We start from the raw sequence: 23,417 nt of genomic DNA, 5'->3' as shown, positions 1-23,417 counted from the left end.
TTGCTTTCTGTGTATTTATATCCTCCGGGTTCAATGAATGAGAATTTCCAAAAATTATATCCCTAGGTCTTAATTTCGTAGTTGAATGTTTGGTATCGTTATATAGGGCAGTTACTATGGAGAGCCCTTCGTATAAGGTTAGTTCTTCAAGTTTTCTCCTGTTTGACATGTACATTTCTAAAAGCGTGTTGTGGTATCTCTCGACAATGCCATTGCTGTTACTAGTACTGGCAAAGTGTATATCAATATTTTGATTTTGGAGAAAGGTTTTGAATTTTGAGCTTCTGAAAGATGTGGCTTGATCACATGTTATAGTTTTTGGTAGGCCGAAAATTTTAAAGTATTTTGTAATTACTTCGATCAGCTCATCCGCCGTTTCATTCTGGATTTTGAAAATTTGGAAAATGCGTCAACAAGGGTAAGGAATTTTTCACCCTCCTTGACGTACACGTCAATGAAAATGTTCTCTAATGGTTTGTCGTATGCTCTTCGAGTTATTGGAATTTTGAAGGGACGTCGTTCGTATTTCGCGAACTTGCAGTCCTCACAATTTTTTGCGAATGATTTGATCTTCGTAATCATATCGGGGAAGAAAACTGACTGACGAATCTCCTCGTATGTGAGCTTCCAACTTCTGTGGTTAAAATTATGGCTCTTACGAATAAATTCCTCTTGATCAGTTTTAGAAATAAGATCAGAGAGTTTTAGATTGCAAAATTGTACTTTCATGCCTTTGAATTGATCTTTCATTATTTTAGAACACAATTGTGCAATCTCTAGGGGAGCGAATATACCATTGGATATGGTCGGGGAAAGATAACTTTTAAGAATGTTTCGGATTTCATCTTCGGAATATTCTCCACGGTTGAAAGTATGCCTGCTGTAACCTGAAAATATAGAATAAAATATGTGAGCCGATTTTCTAGGATCGTTTGACACATTAATTATCAGCTGATTCCTAAACTTGTTAATTATTTCTGGTCCATATATCGGGTCATTTTCATAAAGCTCGTTTTGCAAAACGGTTTGAATATTTAGTTCAGATTCGTCAGCTCGTGGTATCCGGGATAAACCATCGGCCACTACATTTTGTTTTCCTTTTTTGTAAACCAACTGGAAATCGAATTGCTCCAGGTATAGCCGTTGGCGAGTCACTCGTCCTGTAGCATCTGTTAACTTGATTTCCTTAGTAAGAGGCTCATGATCTGTGTATATGGTAAACTGCCTACCATACAGATATGGCCGGAACTTTTTAGCTGCAAAATAGATAGCTAACAGTTCCTTGGCGGTGGCAGAATATTTCTCTTCCGCCTTTGTCAATGTTCTTGATAGATAGGCAATGGGTTTTTCACCTCCATTCACTATCTGTGTGAGGACCGCCCCGATCGCAAAGTTTGACGCGTCCGTAGACAAAACGAACGGCTCGTCAAAATTGGGGTAGTGCAATAAGAGATCCGAACTCATTATATTTTTCAATTCAGTAAAGGCTTTTTCATATTCCGGAGTAATTTCTATGGATTTGGTTTTTCCACGAAGCACACTTGTCATCGGCTTTGCGATTTTAGCAAAGTCGGGAATGAATCTTCTATAGTATGAAATTGTTCCAAGGAAAGATTTTAGTTCCTTCGGGGTTTTCGGAAGAGGCCAGTTTTTCACTGCTTCAACCTTCTTGGGATTAGGTTTAACCCCTTCCGTAGTAACCACGTGACCGAGGAATTCAACTTCTTTACGAAGGAATTCCGACTTGTCACACTGAACTCTAAGGTTTGCTTCCTTTAGAGTTTTTAAAACCTTTTGAATGTCTTTCATGTGCTCTTCCAAAGAGCTGGAAAAAATTATGATGTCGTCCATATAGACGAAACATCTAATACCTAAATGTTTCCGTAATACCGAATCCATCAGGCGTTGGAATGTTGCGGGCGCATTCTTCAATCCGAACGGCATCCGCACAAATTCGTATTTCCCATGATCGACGTTAAACGCCGTTTTTGGGATGTCAGCTGGGTCTACCTCTATTTGGTGGAACCCGCTGGCCAGGTCGAGCACAGAGAAATACTGCGCATTTCCTAGACGATCCAAAATTTCGCTGATTTCCGGTATTGGATACCGATCAGACGGTGTGATTTTATTTAATTTTCTGTAATCTACCACTATGCGGTACTTTTTCGCACCTGAGTTGTCGACCTTCTTAGGTACGACCCAAATAGGAGAAGTCCAGGCAGATGAAGACTCTCTAATAATGCCTGTATCCAACATCTTTTGGATTTGTTCACTCACTATTTCTCTTAGATGGTACGGATATTTATATGTCTTTTGGTGTATTGGCTTGTTATCGGTGGTCTCTATTCTATGCTTTACTTGATGTGTAAAGGCAAGTTTTTGACCTTCCTGGAAGAAGATGCTTTTGAATGGCTGTAAGGTCTTTGCAAGAAGTTTGACCTCCTCTTTATTTAGATGATCCGCAGGGAAATTCAAATTCTCTTTTGGATTATCGGTTTTTATAAGAAAGTCTTTATTTTCGAATGGTTTCGACAATATAGGCTTCGGTAGGCCTTTTGAATGTACATGAACCATCGCACTATTATTCTTTGCCAAGTAAAGTCCCGGTTGGACTGAAACATTTGCAGTAATGTTAAGCTCATCTTCGATTAGAAACGTTCCATCTTGTAAAGTTGGAATTTTCATGAAAGTTTCGAAATTTTCGTGAAAATTCATGGAAGAAGGGAAATACCGGTAAAATTGGTACGTAGATTTCCCAATAATCAACTCGTGTTTATCTGTATTGATCACGGCTTTCAAGGCTGCTAAGTTTTCGTACCCTATGAGCCCGTCAAAAAATTTATGAAATTTAAACACATGAAATGGTAGTGCTCTGTTGACATCTTTCGGAAAAAGATTCGCGTGCACCACTTTATCCAAAATAAATTTTCCATTTTTGTTCGTGACGATGGCTGGCTGATCAGTCACTTTTGCGTTTGCCACATGTTCTGGATTCATATACGATTTGTTCGCACCTGTGTCTATCAAGAATTTTAAGATTCCCTTGTTAGATCGGTAGCGAATGTAAGGAATGAAATTGTTCAAGTTATTGTCTGGTCTTCCTCTCCTCTGTGAAAATTTACTTCGCGTGTATTTTGCACTTCGCACTCGGTCGCGTTATTGTCATCATCGTCATCATCATCATCACTATCCACGTCAACCTCGTTGGTGTTATGTTCCACGCGCGGTTTAAATTGCTGAATCGGTCGTTTGAATGCAGTTTTTGCGTTCGTTTCTTTGGCATATGCTCTGTAAGAGCTGTTGCTGTTGTTGTTATTATTATAGCCACCAGAACCACTGCTACTAGGGTTACTGTGCTGTTTGAAAATTTGTTTTGCGGGTTTCGTTCTACTTTCCGCGTTTTGATTAGTGCATACAGCCTGGTATGCCTCTTCTAAAGATTTTGGTTTCGATTGCCTGATAATGGAGGCCAGGGGCTCTCCGATGTTGTCCAAATATCGTGTGATTGTTATCACATCAACTACCTCTCGAGCCGATAACGGGTTCGAGGATAGATTGGCTTTTAGCCTAGTGTTAATTTCTTTGATTTCATTAAAGAATCTCAAATGATTCTTATCTCCTTTCTTCAAATGGAACATCGCCGACAAATTAGTGGCGAAGTCCTTCTGGTCCCCATATTGTTCGATGAGAACCGATTTGATACCGTGAATGGTATCGGGATCACCATTTGCGCATAATATCACGCGAGCGTCCCCTTTGATTTTATTTTTTATTGCCCGCAAATATATCGAGCTAAGCGAGTCGGGTTGCCCGTTCTCGCCTTTTATTTTAAACATTTCGTAAAGCTCGTTGACTTCCTTGAGCCAACTTGCCAATTCCTTTTTATTTCCGGAAAATTCCGACATATTTTTAATAGGGTCGGGGATGGCATATTTGTTGCCCTCCCTGGCCACTACCAATGCTCGGAGCTGTTCAAGCTCTGTTTTGAGTGCTTCAAGTTCACTGGCTCTTGTTTCCGGCATGATTGATAATAGAGTTTTAGATGTTGAAAAGTAATTCACTTACGGTTGTGTTTGCAGCATCCGGGTGATCCTTCGACGGCTGGTTACTCGTGCGGCGGGATCTTCCACTATTTTAACACCTCACGATCCCACTTCTGACACCACTTATGGGAATCGTGATATGCAAACACTTTTAAAAACTAACTACTTTCAACAATTTATTCACTTATCACTAATCACACGGCACCACCGGTGCTCCACAAGAACTGCACAGCGAAAAAGAGGGCGAGCCATGCGCTCGCGGCCCTCTTATGACTGCATACTGCTGACGCTGCACGCTCCACGTTGTCGACCGTAGGTTGGCGGACCCGAGTGGCGTGATGTACCAAACGGTTCCGTAACGCTGAGTGGCAAACTCTAGAATACGCGTGACCACAGTGCAAGTCAGAGGAAATTTCTTTGAAGAAAAATTTCCCCGACCAGAACGGGAATCGAACCCGAACCCCCGGCATGTTAAAGGGTGTGTCACATCAAATTGCATCACGGAAAAAACGCTGTAGAAATTTAATTTTTAGGAATTATATCTTCAGCTTTCGCTTATAATCAGATGAGAGTGTATAGATCACGTTGGCCATGCTTCACTGTCAATTTTTCGTAAATTTGGAAAAATGTCGTCGAACGAAAAAGAGCGTCGTGAATTAATCCTGTGCACTCATTTCGAGAATCCGGAGTTGTCACATCGGGACATCGGTAAGATGCTGGGAATCGTCCAATCCACGGTCAGCAGAGTACTAAAACGATACTTCGAGAACCTAACCATCGACCGGAAGGTGAAGAACGGCAAAAATGGATGCTCCGTCAGTGAAAAAGATCACAAGCGCGTAGTTAAGCAGTTTAGACGTGATCCGAGAAGTTCGGTCCGGGATGTCGCCAATAAGCTGAATTTGTCAAGTTCATTCGTCCAGCGGACCAAGCAGCGGGAGGGCCTGCGTACATACAAGGTTCAGAAGGCTCCTAACCGCGACGAAAGGCAAAACATGGTGGGGAAGACGCGAGCCCGGAAGTTGTACACCGAAATGCTGACGAAGCCGCATTGCCTGGTAATGGACGACGAAACCTACGTCAAAGCGGACTTTCGTCAGCTGCCGGGCCTGTTGTTCTTCTCCGCAGAGGACAAATTCAGCGTTCCGGAGGAGATTCGCAAGCAGAAACTATCCAAGTTTGCCAAAAAGTACATGGTGTGGCAAGCGATCTGCTCTTGCGGAAAGCGGAGCGCCCCCTTCGTGATGACCGGCACGGTAAACGGGCAGGTTTACCTTAAGGAGTGCCTACAGAAGCGCTTACTACCACTATTGAAGCAGCACGAGGGCCCGACCATCTTCTGGCCGGATCTCGCTTCGTGCCACTATTCAAAGGACGTGTTGAAGTGGTACGAAGCCAACGGGGTCACCTTCGTGCCAAAGGAAATGAACCCGCCCAACGCGCCGGAGCTTCGCCCAATAGAGAAATATTGGGCGATTATGAAGCAGGTCCTCCGGAAGAACCTAAAAGTTGTCAAATCGGAGGCGGACTTCAAGAGAAAATGGATTTCTGTTAAAAAAAAACTACAACCTGACGTTGTACAGAACCTTATGGACGGGGTAAAGAGGAAGGTGCGAGCATTCGGGCTTGGGCTCGAAGTATGAATATAAAGAAAATGCCAAAAGTTGTTTAATAGTTTTTATTTTACTGTCTAAAATTTTCAAAAGGATCGGTCTACTGGGCGAATTTCTACAGCGTTTTTTCCGTGATGCAATTTGATGTGACACACCCTTTAGGTTTGACGCTAACCACTCGGCCACGGGAACACAGAGTCTAGTTATTAGAGCCATGTAAACACCCGGCTCCAGTTACTTGCGCAAGTATCGCACAAGCAATTGGCCACGCCAGCGAATAGAAAATTTTCTAGATACTGGCGCCAATAGATAAATGACAATTTCTTCCAAACAGTGCGTCATATTAGACATTTGTGTGAAATCGAAATGCCAGGCAGTTTCAGTGGTGCCATATATTTATTTGTACTGGAAGGGGAAAAATCTTTTTCGGCTATGGTGAAGACAATTATTAAACGATGTTATTTGGCTTGCTCTGTAATTTGTATGTTTGTATGTTTGTAACATGTTTGTTTGTAGCGCTTTACCACATTAAAAGAAATTTAACCCCCTTCCTGTTGACCGATTGGTCTAAAATTTGGAACACACCTATATCTCTGCAATCATTATAAAACTGGGTATTTCATTATTTCAAAAATCCAAGATGGCGGCTGCTACAAAATGGCGGATTACATATTTTCTCAATATGGGTATCAAATCAAAGGGCTTGACTAGTAGAACACAGTTATGCATGAGGAATGCAAATCCAAAATGGCCGCCTCCACAAAACGGTGGTTCACATATTTTCTCAAAACCCGGTCAATATTGGTATCAAATGAAAGGGTTTGACTAGTAGAACACAGTTATTCATGAGAAATGCAAATCCACGATGGCCGCCACCACAAAATGGCGGATCACATATTTTCTCAAAACCCTATCAATATGGGTATCAAATGAAAGGACTTGACTAGTAGAACACAGTTATCCATGAGAAATGCAAATTCAAAATGGCCGCCACCACAGAATAGCGGATTACATATTTTCTCAAAATCCCATCAACATGGGTATCGAATGAAAGAGCTTAACTAGTAGAACACTGTTATTCATGAGAAATGCAAATCCACGGTGGCCGCCACCACAAAATGGCGGATCACATATTTTCTCAAAACCCTTTTAATATGGTGATTTTTGCAATATCAAATGAAAGGGCTTGACTAGTAAAATACAGTTATTTATGAAGAATGCAAATCTAAAATGGCGGCCACTACAAAATGGTGGATTACATATTTTCAGAAATTTATGGAAAATTATGAAAAATGCAAATCCAAAATGACCGCCATCATAAAATGGCGCCATGTTTTTCTCAAAGCCCATCAATATGGGTATCAAATGCTCGACTGGTAGAACACAGTAGATCATGAAAAATCCCAACAAACATCGAAACATACTTTTAATTCTACTGTCATTATAATACTGCGTATTCCATGTTCATGGAAAATTTGATTTGGCCGCCGCTAAAAAATGGCTGAATGGCTTGACTTGAAGAATTCACTACACTATGAACAACATAATTTCGAAAAGGTCACCGCCATAAAATGGTCCACTATGTATTTTGCAATCCCCTCAATATTAGTGAAATGATTTCACTAATAGAATACAGTACACCATCGAAATATTCCGAAGAAAGTTAGGTAAGAAACAAAAATTGAAAAAACACAAATTTTTTGAATGGTTTTCATGTAGAGAAACTAGGAAATAAAATAAGTAAAAAAAACCTTTTTAAGTTAAACGGTTTAATGTACTAAGAGCTAGAAAATAATTTGACGAGTAGCTGTTAGTAATTATCACATCCGTTCTTTCATTGATTTAGGGCAATGATGAGACTAAAATAACATCGTGGGGTATATGATGAAACAACTAACTGTGGATAATGGAAATCGAACGTTTATTTATTACCTAATTTTCTTCGGAATATTCTCATGATGTATTGTATTCTATTAGTCAAATCATTTTATTCGATACCGATATTGAGGGAATTGCGAAAAATACATAGTCGACCATTTAGTGGCGGCGACCTTTTTAAATTTATGTTGTTTATTATGTTTCGTGTTCTTCATGCCAAGTCATTCAGCCATTTTTAGCGAAGGCCAAAATAAATTTTTCAAGGTCAGAGAATACGTAGTTTGATAATGGCAGTAGAATTGAAAGTATGTTCCATATTTCAGATCAATCAGTCAAAAGCAACGGGGCAATTTTCTATTAATATGGGACAACCCTACAAACATTCAAACATACATACAAACAGGTCAAGCTGAATGAAACCATTTAAAAAGTAATTAGTTGATTGGGGACTGCGGTCATTTTGGATTTGCATTTTTCATAAATGACTGTCTTCTACTAGTCAATCCCTTTCATTTGATAAACATATTGATGGGGTTCTGATAAAATGTGTAATCCGCCATTTTGTAGTGGTCACCATCTTCGATTTGCATTTCTCATGTATAACTGTGTTCTACTAGTTAAGTTCTTTTATCTGATACCCATATTGATGGGGTTTTGAGACAACGTGTAATCAGTCATTTTGTGGTGGCGGCCATTTTTGATTCGCATTTTTCATAAATAACTGTGTTCTACTAGTCAATCCCTTTCATTTGATATCCATATTGATCGGGTTTAAAGAAAATATGTAATCCGCCATTTTGTGGTGGCGGCCATTTTTGATTCGCATTTCTCATGAATAACTGTGTTCTACTAGTCAAGCCCTTTCATTTGATACCCATATTGATGGGGTTTTGAGAAAATATGTAATCCGTCATTTTGTGGTGGCGGCCATTTTGGAATTGCATTTCTCATGAATAACTGTGTTCTACTAGTCAAGCCCTTTCATTTGATACCCATATTGATGGGGTTTTGAGAAAATATGTAATCCGTCATTTTGTGGTGGCGGCCATTTTGGATTTGCATTCCTCATGAATAATTGTGTTCTACTAGCCAAGCCCTTTCATTTGATACCCATATTGAAGGAGTTTGGGAGAATATGTAATCCGCCATTTTGTAGCGGCAGCCATCTTGGAGTTTTAAAATCATGAAATTCCCAGTTTTATAATGACTGCAGAGATAAAGGTGTGTTCCAAATTTCAGATCAATCGGTCAACAGGAAGGGGCTCAAATTTCTATCGATGTGGTAATGCGCTACAGACAAACATGTTACAAACATATAAACGTACAAACATACAAATTACAGGGCAAGCTAAATAAAACCGTTTAAAAACAGTTCCTATCGGTGCTTTATGAGAAAAATCTGTGTTGTTACTGTACAGAACAAAACAAAAAAAATGAAAAAATATACCTTTCCGGATAAATCTGCCAACATTTGCCAACACTGGATGGTTCGACGGTACAAGGAACATCAAATTCAATTCCCTCAACATGGAATACATGTTGAAGAATCTCCATTCGCGTTGACGGCATTGTGCTTCATGTGTTCGATTTGTGAAGCGAAAATGATAATTGTTTCCTTGGAATATGGGCCCTTGCCCTCCGGGTGGTTCTTTCCTTGGTTGCTTCTCTCGGGTTTGGAATTCAATTTTGTGCAACACTCGGTTAATTGAAAATCCAATTACACAATTTAATTTATTCTCACTACTATCTCACAATGTCTACAATTTCACAATTTATTTACAACAATTTGGTATAACATAGTAATATTTTTAATTCTCAATCTTCTTTCTTGGTGATGGGTGTTCTTTTCAGAACTGCTATCCAACTGTCCCTGATCTTTTCTCCTAATAACTATTTTTCAAAGGTTTCAATACTTTTTCAATAGCCCTATATTGTTTCCCTTATCCTTTCCTTTCTTTGTATAGTATTTTCAAATTTCTTGTATTGGTGGGTTTGATCAAATGTATGAATTTGGGTCCATGCCGCAAAATTGTGTTACATCGGGGGGTTGATCGAAGTGTAATAACAGTTTCCATAACTTGTATCCAACATTGTCGCCCGCGCTGAAATGATCCATTTCTGAAAATAAAATTCTGTCGCAAAACTGGATTGACCGCAGTTTTATTCAGTATCGTGAGGTTGGCTGGCTGGAGGCAACAAACATATTTTTTCAACTGGTCTTTTCATGTGGCCGGTAGCTGTTTTCAAAGTAACTACTCTGACAACTCCGTCCATACCAGGATGTAATTGTATAATGCGACCCATTTTCCATCGAGTTGGTGGTAAGTTTTCATCGCGTATGATAACTAGTTGTCCTACAGCAATGGGAATTGGTGGTTGACACCTTTTTGTACGCTTCTGCAACTGTGTCAAATACTCCGATCTCCATCTCTTCCAGAAACACTGCAATATCCTCTGGGTGGCTTGCCATTGTTTGAGTCGGTTCATAGGAATCTCGCTGACATTCATTCCCGGTAGTTGATGCATACTCGTTCCTATTAAAATATGTCCTGGAGTGAGAGGCTCTAGTTCATTTGGGTCATCGGACATTGAGATCAAAGGTCTCGAGTTCATACAACTTTCAACCTGAACTAGCAACGTGCTCATATCCTCGAAGGACAACACCGTATCGCCTACAACTTTCACCGTGCCTCCCACAAACCTCCAAAATGTGGGGCGCTAGGCGGATTGAAGTGCCACTGTATTCCTTCGTTGGCGCATTCTCTGGTTATTTTCTCTCTATACTCTTCATTTTTGAGAAACTTGGATAAATCCTTTAGTTGGTTGTGGGCTCCAACGAAATTGGTACCATTGTCCGAAAAAATATCCGAACATTTCCCCCTTCTTCCGATAAATCTGCGCAAAGCCTGGATAAAGCGTTCAGTGGAAAGGTCAGTTACTATTTCTAGGTGTACCGCCTTTGTGCACATACAGACAAATACGGCTACATATGCCTTAGAGGCAGGTCGACGTGGTGCATGGCGAATTAAAATAGGACCAAAGTAATCGACACCAGTCTTAAGAAAGGGTCTCGCCACGTTAACACGCGCTGCTGGTAAATCTGCCATGAATTGCTGAATTTGCTTCGGTTTCAAACGAGCATAACGATTGCAATTGTGGTACACCTCGCGGGCTAAATTGCGTCCTCCTAAAGGCCAATACCGCTGTCTCACTGTTGCTAAAAGTAACTGGGGACCTGCATGCAGCAATTGCTTGTGGTAGTGCTCGAAGATCATCTTAGTAAGAGGATGCCGAGCTGGGAGAACAATTGGATGTTTCTTCCTAAAAGGTTCTGACGAATACTCTAATCGATCCCCCACTCGAATTAAATTTTCTGGAGATAGTGTTGGATTAAACCAACGAATTTTGGAGCCCTTGGCAACAGTTTCACCCTTGGATAATGCCTTCCACTCTCTTTCAAACTCTTCCTTCTGCACGCATCGTATTATAGCATACTCCGCATCAGTCAATTCCGTAGTATTAAGAAAATCTTGTGATAATTCGCCTCTCCTGTGCTGTCTCAAAAATTCCAGCAATCGGAGCCAGTAAGCGGTACGTCTGATCAGATCAGTAAACGTCGAAAACTTGCTGAGATACCAAACCGTAAATCCATCTTGCTGCACAGTGGCGTAATTAGCTGCTGATCGGCGAAATTCTCCTGCTGCTTCTGTGGTGTCTGCTGGGACAGGTTGATCTGGCCAGTGCTGTTGCTCTTTCGATAACCAAGGTGGTCCTTCCCACCATAGATTGTTGCTGATTATGCCTTCGGGAAGTACACCTCTTGAAATGAGATCGGCGGGGTTTTGGCATCCAGGAACATGATTCCAAGGACGATTTTCAGCAATCTGTTGGATTTTCGCTACTCGGTTGGCTACAAAAGTTGTCCATGTAGACGGAGTTGCCCTTATCCACTGTAAAACGCACGTTGAGTCAGTCCAGTAGTATACCGCTGGGCTAAGTTTGACAGCTGCTAGAATCTGTTCCGATAACTGCGTTGCTAGCAACGCTCCACACAATTCTATTCGTGGAATGGATTGAGTTTTCAACGGTGCTACCTTTGATTTCGACGAAAGCAATATTATTTTAGTTGCGCCATGAGAATTGCAACTTTTTAGGTATGCACAGGCACCATATGCCTTCTCCGAAGCATCTGAGAAGACGTGAAGCTGAATGATGATTGGATTAGGGACCAAAACACAACGTTCAATAGTTATGCTATTCAAAATAGGAAGTTGTCTATGGAATTCTTGCCAATCTTTGCTTGCACTTGTGGGAATTGGGTCATCCCAATCCAATTTCCTTCCCCTTTCATCTTCAAATTTCCACAGTCGTTGCATGAAAAGTTTTCCTACAGTGATGACTGCTTCGACCAGCCCTAGCGGATCGAACAGTCCTGCAATAATTGATAGAACCTTTCGTTTTGACCATTTATCGTTTGGATGTATCTCTGGTATTGAGAACTGTAGCTTCAGAACATCAGTTTTCGGCAACCATGTCAATCCCAATGTTCTCACTGCTGGATCTGGATCGAGTTCTACTTGACCTTGTCTTCCCAAACCTAAATCCTCCTCCGGTACATCTTGTAATACCTCCTTGCAGTTAGAAACCCATTTCCGTAACCTGAATCCTCCGCTTCTCATCAATGAATCAAGTTGAACCCTCAGCTCTATTGCTTCATTCACGCCATTTGTACCGGTCAAAACATCATCCATATACACATCGTTAATCAATGGCTCAGCTGCTTGTGGATAATTGACTTGCTCATCTGTTGCTAATAACTTAAGTGTCCTTGTTGCCAAAATGGTGCCGGTTTTGTTCCGTATGTTACCGTGGACAACTCGAACGTTTCAATCTCTTCTGCAGTGTTGGTTCGCCATAGGATGCTCTGTAGGGGAATATCATCTTCGTCCATCTTAATTTGACGAAACATCTTCTCAACGTCCGCTACAATCATTATCTGTCTTGTGCGACAACGTAGGATGATTGAACGAAGATCTTCTTGAATTACCGGCCCTGCCAATAATGAGTCGTTCAGGGAAATTCCGCTAGATATCTTACATGAAGCATCAAACACCACTCTTAGTTTTGTTGTCGTACTACTGTCTTTCAAAACTGGATGGTAGGGGAGGTAACATCGTTTGACCGAATCCTCTTGAGTTACGCGTACCTTGCGCATGTGCCCGAGGCGCAGGTAGTCTCCCATAAATTGAATATATTGGTAACGCAGTTCTGGATCCTTCAGAAGTCTGCGTTCCAATCCTTGGAATCGTCGTAGTGCAATGTCTCTTGACTCACCCATTTTCTCAATGACATCTTCGTTCTTCGGAAGAGAGACCTTATATCTTCCGTCCGAACCTCTTCTAACAGAACGAATAAACTGTTCTTCACAGCGAGCTTCCTCCGGAGAATAATTATTTGCAGTGTCGACTTCCTCACAAGACCAAAACCTTGCCAACAATTCCTCCAAATTCACCGTAGACGCAACGTTGCAATGGTACGATGAAAGGCTAGATGCGGTCACGGTCCCAGCCACTACCCATCCAAACACCGATTCCGATAATTTGGGAAGACCATCCCCTAGATGGATTTCTCTCCCTGGTTTGAAGAATGTGAAAAAGTGCTGGATACCCAGGATCAAGTCAACGGAATTTGAGGTATCGAACGCTGGATCGGCTAATTTTACACCCTGTGGTATTTTCCATTTTGTTGTGTCGATACTGATAGATGGTAAATTTCCAGTGATTTTAGGAAGCAATAAGAACTCCAATACACATTTATAGCCACCCACTCTGGATCTGACCATCGCATTCACTGTATGCCTTACTCTCGTATTGACCTGCCCGACACCTGATACGGCCACCTCTGCCCGATTTCGTTTGATCCTCAAGAATTGTGAAAAACTTTCCGACATGAAATTACACTCTGATCCAGAATCAAGTAGAGCCCTTGCAGGGTACGCAAGCCCATGATCGTCTTCAACAAGAACTACCGCTGTTGCCAGTAACACCGAGGATGTACTTTTGGATGCCATATTTGACGAGACAGGGGTGGTAGTCGATGTGCTTGCTGGGCAATCTACCGGAATCGTAAGCTGTCCTTTGCTATTACCAGGTGAGGAAACCCTTATCTCCGGTGCACGCTTGGTTGGTTGTACTCCCTCTGGTCGAAAACACGCTAAGGTATGATGTTTCGCCTTGCAATTCCTGCACACGTATCGCGAATTACAGTCAGCTGCTTGATGTCCACGTCGGAAGCAATTACGACATAAAGACAGTGAACGAAGCAGCTTATCACGTGATGACACTGACATTGAATTGAATTTTGGACATTGATACAATAAGTGATTCCCTGGACAAGCTACACATTGTCCATTTGACGTTGCACTATGGCTCATCTTTGTCGAAGGCAGCTTTCTTTTGGATGAGGAAGCATAATCCAATTTGGCTCCGATGGATTTGGTTGGTAGTGAGCAAAGCACCCTGATTCTCTTGTGTAGGAAGTCCGTCAAATCCTTCACCGTGTCCTGCTCCCTTGCTGTAGAATGTTCTTCCCAACTTCTGCGAGTAGTTGAATCCAAACGCGAGCATAATAAGACTAGCAATAGCAAATCTTTGTAATCGGCTGGCTGAATCAACTGATCCAGCGTTTGGAGGATACGATCGAAAGATTCTAACAATGACTGCAATTCTCCCACCGATTCCCTTGAAACACTAGGTAGATTGAAAAGAGCCTGCACCTGTCTACGCTTCAGCATCTTGCTGTCGTTATATCGCTTCATCACCGCATCCCACGCTATCTGATAGTTCGCCTTTGTAATGGCAAGGGAATCTATCAATGACCTAGCCTCTCCTACTAAGCACCCCTTCAGATAGTGGAATTTTTCTACCTCGGGTAAATCTGTTTTGCAATGGATTAACGACATATACAGATCCCTAAAACTCAACCACTCATCAATGCTGCCATCAAAGGTTTGCAGCTTGATTTGTGGGAGTCGAACGTGCTCATGGGTTGGTTGTTGGTTAGTAATGGATAGGTTCAATTTTTCCTCTGGCTCCTTGACCTTTTCGAGAAGCAACGCCTTCGCCCTATAGTACCGATCGCCGAATTCAGATCGTTCTCTGGAATAGGTATCGTCGTCCTCCTCGTAGTCGTCGTGCATCTCGATGTCCATTGAGGCTTCGTTGATTTGTTCCCACAACTCGTCCAATTTCTCCAAGCGTACGGTCGCTTCAGTCGCTGTAGTGTCATCACCCATCATGTCGACGAAACGATAAATATCATCAAACATTCCTCGTAGAGCCTTAAACTTCGTTACGAGCGCCTTAAGTGAAGTGTTCCTCGTAACCGGTGCCATGATTCCCAAATTTGTTTCGCAGGGTATGAAATATAATTTATTGTAGTGATCCGCTGGGTGCCTAGCTTCAACTAGACATACACAATAGTATAACTGACCTACACAAAACGAAGCGTTTAGCCTTCCCTATTGCATACGCTAGTGCTATTCCGAATTGTCTTGGGTTTGTCTCAAATGTTATGCTCAGTCTCAAAATAATGTAGTTTTAATGCTCGCCAGTCCAGATATACATAGTTTGAGAGATCGTAATTTTTATGTAGTGATCATAAAAACACCAGCCACGGCTGGGCATATACTGAACAACTGACCTATGAAATAATTTCTCGTACTAATGTCCAATAACAGTGTGCCGGCTGAACATCGGAATCACATCTGCTGCTCCTCAATTGTAAAGCGTGTAATATATTATTTGCCAATATGCGAGCCCCTTGGTTACACGTTCCACGAAATAATGAAACCAATACAAATGTGCGAGGAAAACAGTGGGTGTAATAAACAAAATAACTCCAGCTTCGGCTGGACATATACTGTGCGAACTGACCTTAACGGAAAAAGTAATCCGATGTGCCGTGATTTCAGCGGTAAGCGGTGATCGTGTGCGGTGCGATTGATCGGTGTAGGGGAAAAGGGGGGAATTTGGACCACCTAAGCAAATCGCCTAATATTTCCAAACCAATACGGTCTAAATCAAAAATGTCACATTGTATACTGTGCCACACTTGTTTTCTCTCAATCAATAATGTTTAATCATTATATCAAGCTTCAAACTAAAAAATATATCATAAAATAAAAGAGGTGATTTTTGGACATTAAAATTTGATGCGGGGTGATTTGGACCGTCTGTGGGGTGATTTGGTCCAGTGTGTGTTTCATCGAAAAAAACATACTTATGTTTATGTTAAGTATTTTGGGATAATGTTACAATCAGTAACAGTGTTTTGGGATCGATACCAGGTGTCTTGGCCAGATTCCAGACCAGAAAAATTGGATTGAGACCATCTCGAATTCTGCATGAATCTTTTCACTGTTGTTCGAGCATTTTCAAACACTTTCGTTGTTGGTCAAAAAAAATCCGTCCTTGATGGCCTGATTTGCTCTTCCAAGCTCCTCCTTCTTCCAACATCGTCTGCCCATCCTCTTTTTGTAATTCCGTGACATCTGGAATCAATTAGATAAAAAAAAAGCCTCAAACCTGGAGGACCAATTCACCCCACAGAAACATGTCCATGTCACCCCACACAACATGCAAAAATTGAAATCCAATTAATTCCATTTATTGTTATCAAACTGACAGTTTCGCTGCATCAAATTGTTCCTCTTCTGTAGGCGAACAGAACTTTACTGTAAAATACACGAAAAGTTTGTTTAATTTGCGGGAAAAACCTTAAAACCACGATCGGAAAGCTCACATTTTTTGACAATCAAAGTGCTTGTTTTGTTCATGCTACCGTTTCCTTCCACCTGTCGAATTTTACCAAAGTTTTTTTACGTTAGTTACACACGGTTCAATAATGAAAGAAAATGACATTATAAAAAATCCAAGTTGAGCGGTGCTTTTTGAGATAAAGGGGTGGTCCAAATCACCCCATATGTCCAACTCACCCCGTGTTACCCTAGTACTAATTTCGCCCTTTGGTCCAGTGATGACAAATTGTGCGATATAATCCGGTAAACAAATGATGGAGCCTTCCGTTGTGTAGGTGTTGTTCCTCAGATGGTGCAATGTAAACAAAACATTTGGTGTAGATTTCGCCAAAATGTCTCAGCAGCGGCTGGACATATATTTTAAGTGTATTTACCTGGACAAACCAGGAATTGAAGCCGATGAAAAGGTTTTGTGATGTAAAGCCACAGTGTAAGCAAATGTGTTTTTTCAATCCGTGTTTTGGTCCTCGAATTCCAGTGAGTTCATTGATCGCTAGTGCCTTTGGTGGTAGATGTGTGAATTCCGTCTTGCCGTATTTATGTTTCTCCATTGGAATCGATTGTAAATAAACAAATGGTGTAGATAACAGAATTAAGTCCAGCCGCGGCTGGACATAAACTATGTGTTGTTTACCTGGAGAACCAGGAATTGCACCCGGTGTTTTGATGAGTGTTTGTTGTGATCAATGATGTTCCATTTCGTGATAGTGATGCTGAGATAGCCCGATTGATTTGTCCACTATGATGTGTCGCGAATTTCCTTGCGGTGTATGGATTATCCTCCGATGTGAATTGTTGACTATTGTGAGGTTTGGTGTTATGATGGCGATGAATAATTGTTTCCTTCCAGCCGTAACGATGGCGGTGAGTAGTGATGGCGATGTTGTAGTTGCACAAAATTGTTCGATGGCGATTTTGTTGATTCCAAAAACCTTATTTTATGGATCCGGTTCGAAGGACCAATGTTTCCTTGGAATATGGGCCCTTGCCCTCCGGGTGGTTCTTTCCTTGGTTGCTTCTCTCGGGTTTGGAAATCAATTTTGTGCAACACTCGGTTAATTGAAAATCCAATTACACAATTTAATTTATTCTCACTACTATCTCACAATGTCTACAATTTCACAATTTATTTACAACAATTTGGTATAACATAGTAATATTTTGACGTAGGACTACGTCTAACCGGAAGATATAGGGGGTGAAATGGAAATCTAGGCACTGAACAAGTAGGAAAAAATGCAAGATTTGGAACGCTTATAACTCGAGCATTTCTCAATAGATCGCAAAGGTTTTTGCATCAATTGATAGGAAATATATCTACGCATCTATCATAACGAATAACATTTCATTTTTCTTGAGATAAATAATTGAATAATTGTGAAATATCAAGCATTGTCCAAATACACTATGTGCCCATTTTTGATTGGTCCATTTTGTGCTCCTCAAATCGTACCGACCAAAACGGGCAACCAGAGCAGCAGCGAAATAGAATGAAGCACGATTGGAAAGGAAAAAGAAAAAAATGAACGAAACATCGGTCGCAGTCTCACACATGCGTAATTCTCGAGCCAGCCAGTCAGCTTAAAAATCCCCGCTCCGCTGCCGTAACGATCATTCTCATCCGAACCGTACACCACATCGTTTCGCATCACCTCACATCAACAAACCAACACAAGCAGCCATGGTTGGTTATGGCAAAGGAGGAAAAGTGAAGGGAAAGGCAAAATCCCGCTCGAACCTTGATCTGGAGTTCCCGCTCGTGTTGATCTGGAGTTCCCCGCAAGGGTAGCTAGGCCGAGCGCGTTAGTACCAGTGTATCAGTCCACCTAGCCGGCGTTATATAGCTTCGGCCGCCGAAGTGATCGAGTTAGCTGGCAAAGCTGCTCGCGACTATAAGAAAACCTGCATTCGGAACAGAACACATTCGGTTCGGTGGACATCAAGACAACAACAGGCAGTTGCAGCGAGTGGCGAGTGGCAAACGCAATCGCAAAACGGCATCAGGTAGCAGAAGAAAAAAGTTTGTTCTTTATACAAACTGCTTTGGCGGCAAATCCAGAACAAGGCGGCATCGAGGGCATTCGAAATGGTTTTTTTCAAAACCACGAGTACTAAGTTTTCTAAATTGGAACCATTCCATAAAACAAGGCGCTTTTCAGGGCCATTAAACCTTCCAAAAAAGAGTTTAGGAAATAAAGTTCAATGCTTTCTAAAACATTATCCAAAATAATAATAAAACACAAATTGATGTTTTCATAATTTGTTTGCCAGGATTTGATGAGTATGTGAATTTGGCAGTTGTTCTGAGCTTATTGATAGTTGGGGACTTTCCTGATTATTCAATTTTCACCAATTCTTAGATTGTTTCCAGATTTAAAGTACAGTAATCTACAATTAGTTCGACATTTAGCTAATTGGACGGACATGTAATGTGACTTATTTAGTTGGACATTTTTGTAAACATAGAGATCCAAATTATGACCCCACATTGAAAGTCGACACTGTACCACTGTCATCGCAAATGTTCAATTACAGGTTAAAATTACCTCCAATCCGGCACTGAGTGGTGGTAATGCGACGTGCCATTGAATGTAATTTACTGTAAAATATGTCACAAGCTGGATGGGAAGAAATTTTCCAACTGTGAAAGCTGTGGCGAGTGACAACAAATCGCTAAACAGGAAGGTTTAGCCGAACAAGATGGGAATATCGAGTGATAACAAAAACACAACACCAAAGGTTCTTTTCAGAACCATCAACATATTCATAAAGAGTAAACAGTAAACTAATCCATTTTTCAGGTAGATAGGTAGGTATTCACGTAGGTGAAGAAAATAAAACAATATATTTAAAATATATATTTAACAAAAGCTGTCCCCTTTGTATAGTCCTACGTCACTCTGGTTATGTCCCCGACATTACCCACCCATCTTTTTAATTCTCAATCTTCTTTCTTGGTGATGGGTGTTCTTTTCAGAACTGCTATCCAACTGTCCCTGATCTTTTCTCCTAATAACTATTTTTCAAAGGTTTCAATACTTTTTCAATAGCCCTATATTGTTTCCCTTGTCCTTTTCTTTCTTTGTATAGTATTTTCAAATTTCTTGTATTGGTGGGTTTGATCAAATGTATGAATTTGGGCCCATGCCGCAAAATTGTGTTACATCGGGGGGTTGATCGAAGTATAATAACAGTTTCCATAACTTGTATCCAACAATAATAGACAATGAAATCATGGAAATATCAGGAAATTTATATAAAAACAGCTGATGAAGGTTCAATACGACATGTTTTAATTAGTAAATTAACAAGAAGTAAAATTTTTCATTCAAATTTTGACAATTTAAAGCTGCCTCCGGGCCTACAAAACCGATAAAGATTAATTTGCCTCCCAAAATGGTTATCGCCACCAGACGTCGCCACTGTCATTCGTCATCGAGGATAAAGTGACAGCCAAGCTGTCCAGTTGCTGAAAATGTGTATAAACGCACAGCACCAGTCAACTGGTGATCTAAATATGGCGTGCCGTTGACGTTCAAGTAACTGGCGCCAATTACTGGTCAATGTGTAAATGCTGATTTAGATGATGCCAGTCAGCGCTCTAGTTGAAGTATCCAGTGAATAGAGAACAGACACTCTGTACAAGTTATAGGCCAATTACTTGTTCGATACTGCGCTGACTGGCATCGTCTAAATCAGCCTTTAAATCAGCTATTAAAAAGGTGCTTAAAGGCTGATTTAGACGATGCCAGTCAGCGCTCTAGTTGAAGTATCCAGTGAACAGAGAACAGACACTCTGTTCAAGTTACTTGTACCAGTGTCGAACAAGTAATTGGCCTCTAACTTGAAAGTGTCTGTTCTCTATTCACTGGATATTTCAACTAGAGCGCTGACTGGCATCGTCTAAATCAGCCTTAACTCCAGTTTTGTTGACATCTTCTATGCATTCAATTAAATCGTACAATAAATCATATATAAACATAAACATTCTTACCTTTCATCCTTCATTAAGGTGAAGGTGGAAGCTAGCCATTGTAGTAGTATAGGTAAACCCTCGTGTAAAAGACGGGTGGGTAATGTCGGGGACATAACCGGAGTGACGTAGGACTATACAAAGGGGACAGCTATTGTTTAATATATATTTTAAATATATTGTTTTATTTTTTTCTCACTATCTTTTAGTTGATTTTTGATTTTTTCTGAAACCTTTGTACTTATCAACGCCGGGCAACTTTTGGCGTATGCACATATCGTACAATCAAAAAGATGGCTGTGATAGGGAATGCATAGGTAAGGAAGGAAGGAAGGTATTGTATTATAGAGACTTTAAACTTTTACAGTTCATTCGTCTCTAGCCTTGAGAAAGACTCTTTGAAAACTGTACTCTATTCTACTCCAGCGCTAACACCTCCACCCTCCCGCCTTGAGAAAGGCACTCGATCCCTCGCCGTCCAGCTCGTCCAGCAACGATGTTGTCCAGTCGGTGTCCACAAAAAGAAAAGGGAATGCATAGGTAACGGTAACGGTATTGAATTAAAGAGACTTTAAACTCTGAAAGTTCATTCGTCTCTTTAAATGCATAGGTGGTCATCAGCGCGCGTTTTGTACTCTAGCGGTACACACTCACAGGATAGAGACAAATCGGTAGACTCAGCCAAAGGGGCGAGTCCAACGAGACGAACGAATGAGCGTTAAAAGGGAGCGATGGCAAAAAAATACATTCATTACGATTTTTTCGCTCGTTGGATTCACATGCAGGCTAAAAAGGGTCGTTTTCAGGATCACAAAATTATCTTCAATCTAAAGAGTTTATTGTTTTGTTATCACTCGATATCCCCATCTTGTTCGGCTAAACCTTTCTGTTTAGCGATTGCATTTGCCACTCGCCACAGCTTTCACAGTTGGAAAATTCCTTCCCATCCAGCTTATGACATATTTTATAGTAAATAACATTCAATTGCACGTCGCATTACCACCACTCAGTGTCGGATTGGAGGTAATTTTAACCTGTAATTGAACATTTGCGATGACAGTGGTACAGTGTCGACTTTCAATGTGGGGTCATAATTTGGATCTCTATGTTTACAAAAATGTCCAACTAAATAAGTCGCATTACATGTCCGTCCAATTAGCTAAATGTCGAACTAATTGTAAATTACTGTACTTTCAATCTGGATACAATTTAAGAATTGGTGAAAATTGAATAATCAGGAAAGTCCCCAACTATCAATAAGCTCAGAAAAACTGCCAAATTCACATACTCATTATATCCTGGCAAACAAATTATGAAAAAATCAATTTGTGTGTTATTATTTTTTTTGGATATTGTTTTAGAAAGCATTGAACTGTATTTCCTAAACTCTTTTTTGGAAGGTTTAATGGCCCTGAAAAGCGCCTTGTTTTATGGAATGGTTCCAATTTAGAAAACTTAGTACTCGTGGTTTTGAAAAAAACCATTTCGAACGCCCTCGATGCCGCCTTGTTCTGGATATGCCACCAAAGCAGTTTGTATAAAGAACAAACTTTTTTCTTCTGCTACCTGATGCCGTTTTGCGATTGCGTTTGCCACTCGTCACTCGCTGCAACTGTCTGTTGTCTTGATGTCCACCGAACCGAATGTGTTCTGTTCCGAATGCGGGTTTTCTTATCGTCGCGAGCAGCTTTGCCAGCTAACTCGATCACTTCGGCGGCCGAAACTATATAACGCCGGCTAGGTGGACTGGTGCACTGGTACTAACGCGCTCGGCCTAGCTACCCTTGCGGGGAACTCCAGATCAACACCGTTCGAGCGGGATTTTGCCTTTCCCTTCACTTTTCCTCCTTTACCATGTCCAGACATGGCTGTTTGGGTTGGTTTGTTGATGTGTTGTGATGCGAACCGATGTGGTGTACGGTTTGGATGAGAATAATCGTTACGGAAGGAAGGAAGGAAGGTCTTGTATTATAGAGACTTTAAACTTTTGCAGTTCATTCGTCTCTAGCCTTGAGAAAGGCCCTTTGAAAACTCTACTCTACTCTACTACTCTACGCTACCACCTCCGCTCTCTTGCCTTGAGAAAGGCACTCGATCCCTCGCCGTCCAGCTCGTCCAGCAACGATGTTGTCCAGTCGGTGTCCACACAAAGAATGATCGTTACGGCAGCGGAGCGGGGATTTTTAAGCTGACTGGCTGGCTCGAGAATTACGCATGTGTCAGACTGCGACCAATGTTTCCCTCATTTTTTTTCTTTTTCCTTTCCAATCGTGCTTCATTCTATTTCGCTGCTGCTCTGGTTGCCCGTTTTGGTCGGTACGATTTGAGGAGCACAAAATGGACCAATCAAAAATGGGCACATAGTGCATTTGGACAATGCTCGATATTTCACAATTATTCAATTATTTATCTCAAGAAAAATGAAATGTTATTCGTTATGATAGATGCGTAGATATATTTCCTATCAATTGTTGCAAAAACCTTTGCGATCTATTGAGAAATGCTCGAGTTATAAGCGTTCCAAATCTTGCATTTTTTCCTACTTGTTCAGTGCCTAGATTTCCATTTCACCCCCTATATCTTCCGGTTAGACGTAGTCCTACGTCAAAAATGATGTAATAGTGTTTGTGAGAGAAGAGCAAAGCACACGTAAATAGATCAATTCAATTATCAGACTGTGTGGCGCTTCATTGACACGAGTCTTTGAATACATTTGAAAAAAAAAACAAATAACAATTCAATACTAAAGTAAAATGTATGAACGATATGTTCCGATGAACAATTGCAAATATAAATATATATAGAAGGTGCATTTGCATATGATTCTGATTATACGCGAGCGTAACATGAGCAAATTTATAACACATGCGAATTGGGGCTCTTTTGGTATTAACAAGGTCTTCCGCATAGTTACTCGATGTTGATAATTCCTTAATATTTTTCTTCGTTGATCGTATTGTTTTTACATATTCACGTTGGAAAGCCTTAACCCTTCTCTTCGTTGGCCGAGGCATTTATATTGAATTTAATACTTTTCCGTTTACTGTTTTTGAAAGCATAGGCAGCCGTGGCAGTGTTCCGAGCTCTGCAAT

At 40.9% G+C, this 23,417-nt stretch overlaps 3 protein-coding genes across 5 annotated transcripts in view; 1 reads left to right on the top strand and 2 right to left on the bottom strand.

Moving 5' to 3' along the window:
* Nucleotides 1-10,215: 10,215 nt before the first annotated feature.
* Nucleotides 10,216-12,285, bottom strand: LOC129761171 (uncharacterized). Its single transcript, XM_055758884.1, has one exon. It carries the CDS (start codon nt 12,283-12,285, stop codon nt 10,216-10,218), a length of 2,070 nt encoding a protein of 689 aa, XP_055614859.1.
* Nucleotides 12,286-12,344: 59 nt separating this feature from the next.
* LOC129761170 (uncharacterized) lies at nt 12,345-14,927 on the bottom strand. Its single transcript, XM_055758883.1, has one exon. The coding sequence runs from the start codon at nt 14,925-14,927 to the stop codon at nt 12,345-12,347; it is 2,583 nt and encodes an 860-aa protein (XP_055614858.1).
* Nucleotides 14,928-16,670: 1,743 nt separating this feature from the next.
* LOC129768931 (uncharacterized) overlaps nt 16,671-23,417 on the top strand; it is a 130,369-nt gene continuing 123,622 nt past the window's right edge. Inside the window, exon 1 of one of the 3 annotated variants that reach the window (XR_008741769.1) lies at nt 16,671-16,782. The gene's annotated coding sequence lies outside the window, so the exon portion shown is untranslated. Of the gene's footprint in view, nt 16,783-16,872; nt 17,217-23,417 lie in introns of those variants that run through there. The other 2 variants (XM_055770883.1, XR_008741768.1) reach the window with 2 other exon arrangements.

Source organism: Toxorhynchites rutilus, chromosome 1 (genome assembly GCF_029784135.1).
Source record: "Toxorhynchites rutilus septentrionalis strain SRP chromosome 1, ASM2978413v1, whole genome shotgun sequence".
In the NCBI taxonomy this organism is placed as follows: domain Eukaryota; kingdom Metazoa; phylum Arthropoda; class Insecta; order Diptera; family Culicidae; genus Toxorhynchites; species Toxorhynchites rutilus.
The sequence above is the reverse complement of the archived record's forward strand: the minus strand, read 5'-3'. Positions and strand labels throughout refer to the sequence as shown.